The 10,000-nt window shown below is 46.7% G+C and overlaps 1 protein-coding gene across 3 annotated transcripts in view; it reads right to left on the bottom strand.

Annotated features, from left to right (window-relative positions):
* Nucleotides 1–10,000, bottom strand: part of stard13a (StAR related lipid transfer domain containing 13a) — a 58,373-nt gene that overhangs the window by 1,975 nt on the left and 46,398 nt on the right. For all 3 annotated transcript variants that reach the window (XM_030792400.1, XM_030792402.1, XM_030792401.1), the window contains 10 exons: nt 9,418–9,499; nt 7,214–7,277; nt 4,485–5,827; nt 4,003–4,173; nt 3,166–3,325; nt 2,703–2,901; nt 2,158–2,371; nt 1,351–1,465; nt 701–943; nt 123–340 (listed from right to left, as the gene is read on the bottom strand). In XM_030792400.1, the coding sequence (XP_030648260.1) occupies nt 123–340; nt 701–943; nt 1,351–1,465; nt 2,158–2,371; nt 2,703–2,901; nt 3,166–3,325; nt 4,003–4,173; nt 4,485–5,827; nt 7,214–7,277; nt 9,418–9,499 (2,809 nt within the window). The remainder of the gene's footprint in view (nt 1–122; nt 341–700; nt 944–1,350; nt 1,466–2,157; nt 2,372–2,702; nt 2,902–3,165; nt 3,326–4,002; nt 4,174–4,484; nt 5,828–7,213; nt 7,278–9,417; nt 9,500–10,000) is intronic.

Here is a 10,000-nt window from a genome sequence, read left to right on the forward strand (position 1 = left end):
GAAGCACAGGAAAAATAAGTCATTGAATGGGTACGGGAACACACCACTCAAACATTCAGAGTACACGCGCTGACCCGGGTCACGGAGGTCCTTTCCTCCGTCACTAGAGACGAGGAAATTACCTGAGCACCACAAAGTCTCTGCTGGGGTGGGGGGCCATGCTGTTCAGAGTGTACTGATAGATGTCCGTTTGCTTGTCCAGTGTTTCCAGAACTTTCCCCTGGAGCAGGTCACTGTCCCACAGGTGGCGCTCTCGCAGCACGCGGTTCAGCACCACTGACGGAGGAGCCTCCACCTCCACAGACGCACGCCACCTCCTTAGTGGTGTCCCATCTCCAACCTGAGACAGAAGACAAACGTGTGTCGCGTATGTAAACAGACGTATTCATAAATAAATACACACATAAACACATACCTAATACGGAAATCACACACATCAACCATAATGTCATTTGTGATTTACACCGATGAGTAAACTATGGGTTTTTTACTCCAGAATTCAGAGATCAGCTACTTTTTTGTGTTATCTATTGAATGTACATCAAGGACTGGACTCAATAAAAACAGCGTTAGACTTAAGAAGTGCAGAATAGGTCAGTGTTAGTCTAGGGTTTGGGTTGGGTTTGGGTACAATCCTCCTGAGGGAGGGCCAATGTCTTTCCACTTCGCTTGAAGCGGGAGCAGAAGTGGGCGGGCTCACCTTTTTGAATGACAGCTCGGTGTTGTCTGTGTTGGGGCGGCTCACCCAGGCCTTGGTTTTGTCTTTGGCCTCTTTGAGCAGGTTCTGAATGAGGCCCTCCAGGTGCGAGCGATGAGACCTTTCGTCGTATTCCTCCTCTTCTTCTTCTTGCTGACGTTGTTTGCACAGTTCTTCCAGAGGGGGCGCTAACAGTTCAGCTTCCATGTAGGAGTTACGTGATTGGGTGAGCATCTCCTGGGGGATCTAAAGGGAAACACAGCAACAGACTGACTGAAGAGGCAAAGTTTTCATTTCACAGTCCTGATTTATGCATCATGATGTCTTAACCCTCAGTTAAACTCATCAAAGTGCACACTTTGTCCGACACATAAGGAAAAAATGGTATTTTATGACTTTTCAAGCTAGATTTTTCAGCTTAAGTTGTGTTCCAAACTGTGGATATTTTTCTCCCCACTGAATGCTCCTGAAGAGATATTTTCATGAAAGTCAATCAGGGAGACATCTCAATTTGAACATCTTTTTTCTGAGATGTCCTAATTCGATTTGTAACAGACGTTAAAAAAAGACAGCTCACTGGAGGGTAAAACATGGCTTTTGCAGTAACCATTGGAAGTGATTTTTTTTTATCTAACCTGTAAGGTCTCTCTCACCTGGAAGAGACGGTTGCACTCGGTGATCATATGAGCGAGCCCCTGGGTGGCGGCCAGGTTCTCCGTCAGGTCTTTCTGGTCGGGTCGGCCCGTGGCGTACTTCCTCTGGATCGACCTAAGACGAGAGGATGAAAAAGGCTCGGATGAGCTCCGAGAACAGATCCTTCTCATCGCCCTGAGGGGAGTACACACACAAGGCCCCCCCCCCCCCCAAAATCTACTTAAACCACTCCATTATTACCTCTCCCCCTCCCTCCCTCCCTCTGCACCCCTAAGGGCGATGCTTGTCCTTTGATTCCAACACCGTTCCATCCAATGCTGTAATGAGCTTAATGACGGAGGAGTTTGTTTGTAAACAGCACGACCTCATAAAAAACTTTACACCTCTGAAGAGGAGTCTCGGTGCCTCAGGTCAGTAATGACAAAGCAGCGCTGACCCACAGTTATGACTCGACCGTGCCCTCCAGTGTAATAGTGTAGTATGCCTGTCTAGAATGACAGACCGAGGAAGGGGAGAGCTAGAGCTCGCAGATATTTAAAACACATTTAATGAGCCAAGCAGAAAACTGACATTCAATGTTTTTTTTTGTCTCTAAGAGGAATATAAGTGCATTTTCCTGACATTACTTCTGGTGTTTCTTTGAAGCAAATAATCTGAAACACATGGATTTATAATTCAAGCTGTACGTAATGAAGTCCTCTTTATGACAAATTTCTTCAAAGGCCTTGATGGAATTGCATCAGCTGTCATCAGGTAGCAGCCGGCCGTTGAGTTAAGCGGAAAGGAGAACACGTAGGTCGCCTTACCTGGGTGACAGGTTGTCGTTCTTCATAATGTTGAGGTGGAAGAGGGAGGGGGCGAGGCACACTGCCAGATTCATGGGAGTCATTTGGTTCTCCTCCACCGAGGAGGTGACGTCGCTCAGGAAACAGAGCAGCGTCTGCAGAACTTCACGGTTCTCGTCAGACATGAGCATAATGGCAGCCTGGACAGCCTGCAAACGCTGCTCCTTAGGAACATCTGTCAGATGGAAAGAGAGAGAGAGAGAGAGAGAGAGAGAGAGAGAGAGAGAGAGAGAGAGAAACAGAAAGAGAGAGTGAGAGAGAGACAGAGACAGAGACAGAGAGAGAAAGTGAGAGAGAGAGAGAGAGGGCAAGAGAAAGATATTGAAATATTCAGTGGTTTCCATTAACTGACAAAGTCAGAGTGCTTTTTGCAAACAAGTAGTAACTCTCAAGCCAATGTGTGTGTGTGTGTGTGCGCTCGCACATGCATGTGTGTGTGTGCACGCTTGTGTCTGTGTCTGTGTCAGATGTGTGTGTGTTTGTGTGTGTACGTTGAGACATCTTACACTGGTAAATGTGCAGGAAGGTCTCTCCGAGCTTGCTGGTCAGTAAGGGCTCGGGCAGGTCTCTGAAAAACTGTTTCACCATATCAGCCACGTCATATGCCGACTGGTCCTCATAATTCACGTTATCCGGAGAACTCTCACACATCTGTCTCAGGGCCTGAATACGGGACTTCACCCCTGACTTACGGAACAGACCCACCTGGAACGTAAGAAGCGCCAAGCCTATAAACTCTTGCTTAATCTTAAACTTAAAGAAGTTAAAAAAAAACAAACAAACAAACAAGAACAACCCAGAAGATACTTTGTGGTGGTGACATTTATGCAACAGAGAGCTCCTTCATGGCTATATGCTTGGTTTGTATTCCTCCTGTCTTGGAAGTCGCTTTGGATAAAAGCGTCTGCTTCATGAATAAATGAAAATGTTGCATAAACCCGTTTACTGATAGGGAGTTCGCCCACCGACCTGGTCGAGACACTGACTCCTGAGGTAACGCAGGGCTAACTGGATGCTGAGGGGCAGCGGCTGACCATAACGCTGCACGTGGACGATGAGGGGTACGCCAAACACCGTCTTATCTTTGTAGTCCGGACCTTTCATTCTCTTCATAAACTTTGGCACTGACCTGAGGGAGGAAAACCAACGGCATTTTACTCCATATGTATATACAGCAGTGTGTGTGTGTGTGTGTGTGTGTGTATCTGTGGCTGTTATTTTACACTCTGCTGGCTTCAAGATAAGAGTCTGAGCATTCTGGGGTACTAAAGGAGTTGGACAGGAAGTCAGTAATGATAGCTATGTCATTTCTCATTCTTTCTCTCTCTCTGTGGGTCAGAGACTAGTCAGTTACAGTAAAGAGTTGACACAGATAGCAGACAATGATAGCATTAGAGGAAAACCCTTAGAGGCTAAACTGAACTGGGGTTGGGTTATGAGTCTCCTGAGCTTGGGCCTGATTGAGTCAGAACTAAAAGATAAGAGATAAAGTCACTACGCCACTGACCAATGTTTCTGACCCAAAACCTAGAAGTTTCACAAAAACATTCCAAATAGGGATTTTCCATGACTCGCTCACAACATCCGCTTCATGAAAAAAAAAAAAAAAAAACCTCTGCTGTACTCTGTGTTCATGAAACGTGATACAACTGTCTTTCCAAAACCATTGTAATTCCTCCCAAATTCATCTTGGTCCCTTCCAGGCACTTTCTCACTATTATGACGTTTAACAAAATAAAAATAACAAATTTCAAAGAAAACTTGTGGCTAAACAGATAAACGCTTTTGTTTATGAGACAAACTCACCAGGTCCATCCGTGTTTATTGGACATGGAGTATTTCTCCATGATAGCAGTGAGGCGTAGCAAAGAAAACTTCTGTAGCAGACTAAGCTGGCTGGCTGATTGGCTAGTAATCTGCAACGAGGCTCCTGATTGGCTAAGGCGGTTCGACATCCTGAAGCTGGGCCATCTGAGACTTGAAAAATGAACATTAAAAATAAATAAATAAATTTAAAAAACGAATTCACAGAGTGAAATGAATTAGTTTTACCTGCACCTTGATATTAGGAATAATACATCTTGCCCTTCTGCCATTAATCAAAACTTGCACAGAAATGGTGAGTAATGTGTTTACTACAAAAAAATGTCCAGTGTCACGTCATCACAGATGAAACGTTATGAAACGTTATGGTAATTCCTCACATTATTACAGCCAGTAAATGAATGTCTACTTAAACACTGAAACTGAAGCAATGCATTTCGAGGACGTTCTGGTGAGAAGCTCACCGAGGTCGAGTGAGCGATGCCCCCACTCCCGAATCTCTCCTTTCCCGCGTGCTGCTGGAATCCGTGTCGTTCAGGGAGACGCCGTCTCTGTCGACGTCGCTGGGCGTGGTCTGTCCTTCCGTAACCGAAGTCCCCTCGAAGTCCAGCGTGATTTGGCTGGAGGACTGCACCCTTGTCATTCCTCTCGCTCGCTCCGCGTCTTCCCCTTCCGTCTCCCCGTCCCCGTCTCCGTCTCCCTCCCCCTCCGGCAGGACGTTTTTGGACCAGTGGTCCACGATCTGCTGCAGGCCGTTCACGTGTTGGAGGATGTCGTCAAGGTGCGGAAATAGGTCCTCTTTCTCCAGGTCCATCAGGTCGCCCGTGCTGGCGTACAGGTGGGAACCTGGCACGTTGTCGTACACGCTGATGCGGCTGCCCTGCGGGCAGCATTGTGTGGCGGGCCGAGACTCCCTGCCACCAGCCTTCCTCTGTTGCTTATCCGTGCCGCCTGCTTGCCATTTCCCCGAATCCCTGCCTCCAGGCGCCAGGCTTTCTATGGACAGAGCTTTAGGAAAAGTACCCGGCTTGTGGTCCTTTGGGACGTGAACCACGAGGTCTTCGTAGGAACGAAACTCATTTCTGCGGCTCTGCTCTACGGGTTTCCTCCTCTGGGGGGCGCCGGCGAGTACATCCATGTCCTCCAGGTACACGCCCAAACGTTTACAGGGAAGCTGTGGTTTAAGGACGCGGCCCTTAAGGACGGGCGTGCTTCCTGCGCTCCCGCTAGTTTCTGATTGGCTACTACCTTCGCTGCTGATTGGGTGTGTGGTCGGATAAATGTTGGCAGGGGGCATGTTTTCTTGGGAGGCCAGCTCTCCGTTAACTATCTGGACACAGCGAAGGGTTTTTATTGTCTCGGGCTCATGCTGGAGCACAGGTCCGCTGATGACTAACGACCGTCGTTCTGACCGTCCCAGCGACGGCCCCCACGAACGCAACGACTCCATGCGACGCAGGAAGTCCTTGGCGCGCGTGCGACCATGCCGCCCGCTCTTGGCGGGAAGAGAGCCGTAATGAGGCAGGTCCCTGGGCATCTGTATGGGCACCAGAGAGGCGGAGTCCAACATCAGCCCGACAGAGTCCTCGCTGTGCAGCGAGGAGATCTCTGGCTCGCTCAAGTCCGTCAGAACGCTCTCGCTGCTCACTGTGCTCCTTAGTCCCTCCCCCACCTCTGAGAGACTCCGCCTCTCCGCACCGCCCAGCAGAAAGTCGATGTCCTGCAGCCTGGACCACCGGCGACTGCTCCACTCAAACGTCCATCTGTTACTGATGGCCAACAGGTCGTCCTCATCAGAATCCTCACTCTGAAAGAACGAGATGAGCACAGAATCAGAAACGAGCCCAGACTTCGCGTTCGCCTGTGCTTGTTTTGGACTGGCTTCAGAAATGTTTACACTTCATTCCTAAGGGCCACTCTCTGCCAGACTGGGTCTTAGTTTGAGTGTTTTTCTTCTGCTTTTTAACTAACTCAATTTCCTGACCTGCGAGAGAAAAATAAGTCTTGAGCGGATTTTTTTTTCTTGTTGTCATGGGAACGTTGGAATGCTCAATAAGGAAAATTTTCCATCAGTATACAGATGGATCCAAGTATTAATCCCTGATACCTCGTAGAAGAGGAAACTGCAGCTTGGACAGGAAAAACTTTCCAGAAAACAATGTTAAATTCCATTCTAAAATAGAGGGAGATACTACAGTAATTGGATACAACTGTGTAAGTCACATTTGACAAAAATGAGAGGGCAACTTTAAAAGAAGAAGGAAAAAAAAAAGATGTCCCCAAGTTAGGTTTGAAGAGTCCTCAGAAGACAAAACAATGGAAAAATTCTCAAATATCCTCCAAACAAGAGCAAGAGGGGAAGAAAAACAAGTATATGTTTTTTCTCACACTGCCAAAAAGTATTCAGGGGAGCAATAGCCTTAAGATTATTTTCACATTCTAGGTCATGAACAGACTCACATGGGTCAGTTAGCGCCCTGCAGGGAATACGCCGCTATATGACATATATACATCACAACACAAGGATATGTCATCCACAACTTGATCCAAAGTTATTCTTCAGTTTCTTTATCATCTGATCCACATCAAAAGTCCAGATAGAAATCGTTAAAATTATAACAGCAAAAAAGTGTGAACATATTTTAAAGCAAACTCTGGAAAAAAAAAACATCTAAAATTAGAAACCATGCAAAACATCAAAATCAAATTATTCGACTTATGATTATTTCCATTATTTGGAATTGCCAAAAACTCGCCATGTTTGTCTTAGTGCATGTTTATCTCTTGCTGGAAGAATGTAAACAACAGCAAACAATTATGACTCACATCTTATTTTAGCGTCGGAGAAAATGACTATGAACCCCCACCAAGAAAAGAATGTTTTAATTTATTAGAAACGACCAGCAAGAGATGGACTCACTGCTTAAGAATCTGCCACATCAAAGAAGGATATTATCTTATAAAGACGGCAGCACTTTCCAAGAGCCGTGGTTACCCAGAATATTGCCAAAACGATATTTATGCGACTGTTTATTACCTCAAGTTGGTCAGCCTGAAAGTTATGTTTATTAGCATAATGCCATAAGTCACATGACCTACCTGAACATAAAATAAATTAAAAACAAAGAACAAGAAAGAAAGAAAAAAAAAAAAAACGCCGCACAAAGTCCACTGTGAAAGTTTGGTCACTCACTTTCTTTCTGGGAGAGCTGACATCCAGTTTCATGGAGGCACACTTGTTCAGAGTGTTGAGTCTCCTGAAACACAGAAAGAGTCCACGTGTCAGTGATCAGAAGTTCTCGCTTGGAACCATCTCTATCACAGAGCAAACCACCCAGTCACACGAAAGCACAGCGCCCTCTGGAACAGTCCGTCTCCCAGTCTCACCTGCGTACAGGTGGGCTCGCGCTAGGATTCCGGAGTCTTCCACTACCTATGTGAAATCTGACTGGCCGACAAAACGAGTGAAGCATGGGCATTGACATGCCTCTGTTTCCTGTATGTGTCAGATGAGCTGAATGAAGTGAAAGGCTGGTTCACTGGACAACTGACGAGAAAGCAAAGAATGAGAGAGAGAGAGAGAGAGAGAGACAGGGAGAGAGAGAGGGAGAGAGAGAGAGAGAGAGAGGCAGAGGGAGAGAGAGAGGGAGAGAGAGGGAGAGAGAGAGGGAGAGAAAAACGATCCTCGATCCTCCCCTCTCCCTCGTTCTCTTTGATGTAATCCTTAAGCACCCTTTAACGTTCTAATCTGACTGATCTTCACTCCAGGAGTGCCCCCCCCCTCCCCTCCCCATCCCTCACACCCCCACCACACCCACCCTCCTTATCACACACCCATTATTACAGACTGGCCTTCTCTGTTGTTAGGAACACTGTCAAGACACACAAACCCACAGGAAAATCCTTATTTTTCCTCATTTCTCCCATAAAAACCAAGACTCGTGTTCTTTACACCTTTTAACTATACGTCTCAAACATTCCAACTGTGTGACAGCGGCCAGTTCAATTAGTAACTGCCTCAGTAATGTTGCCATCTGCCTAAACTGTAAAGACAACGCACTCTTAAGGCATTTGCTCGAAATCCGTCTGTACACGGTTCGGTCTAATTAGACTTAATAGCCCTGAGTGGCTTAGCTCTAAGAGAAGCGTATGTATGTGACTGTGTGATAATCATACACTCTTTTGAATGCCCGCAGTCCTTCTGCACAGCCAGGCGCTGGAGTGTATTCAGTGACAGTAAAGCTGTCAGATCTCACTAACGCTGTCATTAAAGCCATTAGAGAGCTGAGAGCCAGCGAGAAAGCCTTAGAGTCCCTGGGCCCAGCTCCACTCTGACGCACAGCCATCTGTTAGTCTGCATTAACAGTCCTTCACACACACACACACATTCTCTGGCCCCCCCAAGGCTCCCTCAGGCTTTTGAGAATCACTTCAGAGGGGGTTCCAGAGAAGTGGGGGGTGGGTGGTTGGGGGGGGGGGGTGATTAGGGATCAAAGCACAAGGGACAGTGTCACAGCTTTACGGGGGGGGGGGGGGGGGGGGGGTCACGGGTCAGACGTCTACAGAGGTGGGGTCGCCTGGATCTGTGGGTCCCTGAACGCCTGGGCCGTCATTTCCCGGACGGAACGGCCCAGGTTCAGACAGACAGCGTGGGCTGGAGCAAAAGAGTCTCTGCTGGGTTCTGCTCATTTCTGTACCCATTAGATGTACTCCTCTCTGCTCTAAATGGACAACAGACATTACCCGAGCATGACAAGCACGTCCTGTTGGCTGGAGAACTCAAAAAGACCCCAATCCATTAGGCTTGAATGGTTTCCCGGGAGCATTTGTTAAGAACTTTTTGAAAACCAGTAATTTCCTCAAAATCGCCTTTTTCCTTTATCTTGAGTCTGCGTGTGTCATTTGTGGAACAAAAGAGGGACAAGAGAGAGGAAGTCCTGTCCTTTTTACCGATGCGGGCTCCCCAATTTGCATTGGATTACGTTTCACTCTCTCCAAAACTCTCTCTGGCGATAAAAATCACCTGTGACACTGAGTGACATGAGTCGGGCAGAGCCGGGGCCTCCTGCAAGCGCCCTGTGATTAAGAGTGGCTGTCATTTTGCGAGAAAAAAAAAAAAAAAGCATATGTCATTTCATTTCCTTCAGGGTTTAAGAGCTTTGTATCACCTGGCATCGGTTTACAGGACAGGAGCCCGTTCTGCTCGGGCTGAAAGAATCCACGAAGAAGCTAATGGCTCCATTCAGGAGCCCACAATACAAACGCGTCCAGATTAGCAAAAACGACCCCCCCCCCCCTCACACACACACACCCAACCACCACTACTCCCCAACAGACACCAGATCCACTCAGTCTACTCCGAACACTGAAGCTTGTCACTGTTCATGTCTGCCTTACCGACACAGGGGCTCCACCAGGTCTTTGTCCAGAAAGTCATGGTCTCTTTTGACAGTGGATATGTCGACAGGGAACTGGGAATCTGCGAGATAAAAATGAGAGGGGAGAGAAAAAAAAAAGATGACTGTCCTGAGTTTTAAACTGTGGGTATTCCCACAATTTATCAGAATTCAGTAAACACTGTGTATAAAACTATATGTTTACACCAAGTTTGTGTGTTTGACAGATTCTGACATTTTCTAACATTTGCAATGCGAATGACTGACCTTCCCCACAATTATTGAAAATACTGCAATGACTTTAAGAAATATTTATCTATTTATTTTTCTGTAAATGTTTTGGGCAAATATCAACACACTTCCCATTATTCAAAATGTCTACTGACAGGGAATTTCATTTTCTTCCCAACGCTTGTTAAAGTGAAAATTAAAAAAAAGAAACATTATTTCCTGGCCTGTAAAGATTTGTCTGCTAAACGTATACACTGCTATTGTAAAACACAGACAGAGAGAATCAGAGTGGGCCGCTGAGTCCGATTAAGATACGACCCTGCGTTCGGGTTTCACCATTGTTATCCGCTATT

The sequence above is a fragment of the Chanos chanos genome, chromosome 15 (assembly GCF_902362185.1).
Source record: "Chanos chanos chromosome 15, fChaCha1.1, whole genome shotgun sequence".
In the NCBI taxonomy this organism is placed as follows: Eukaryota; Metazoa; Chordata; class Actinopteri; order Gonorynchiformes; family Chanidae; genus Chanos; species Chanos chanos.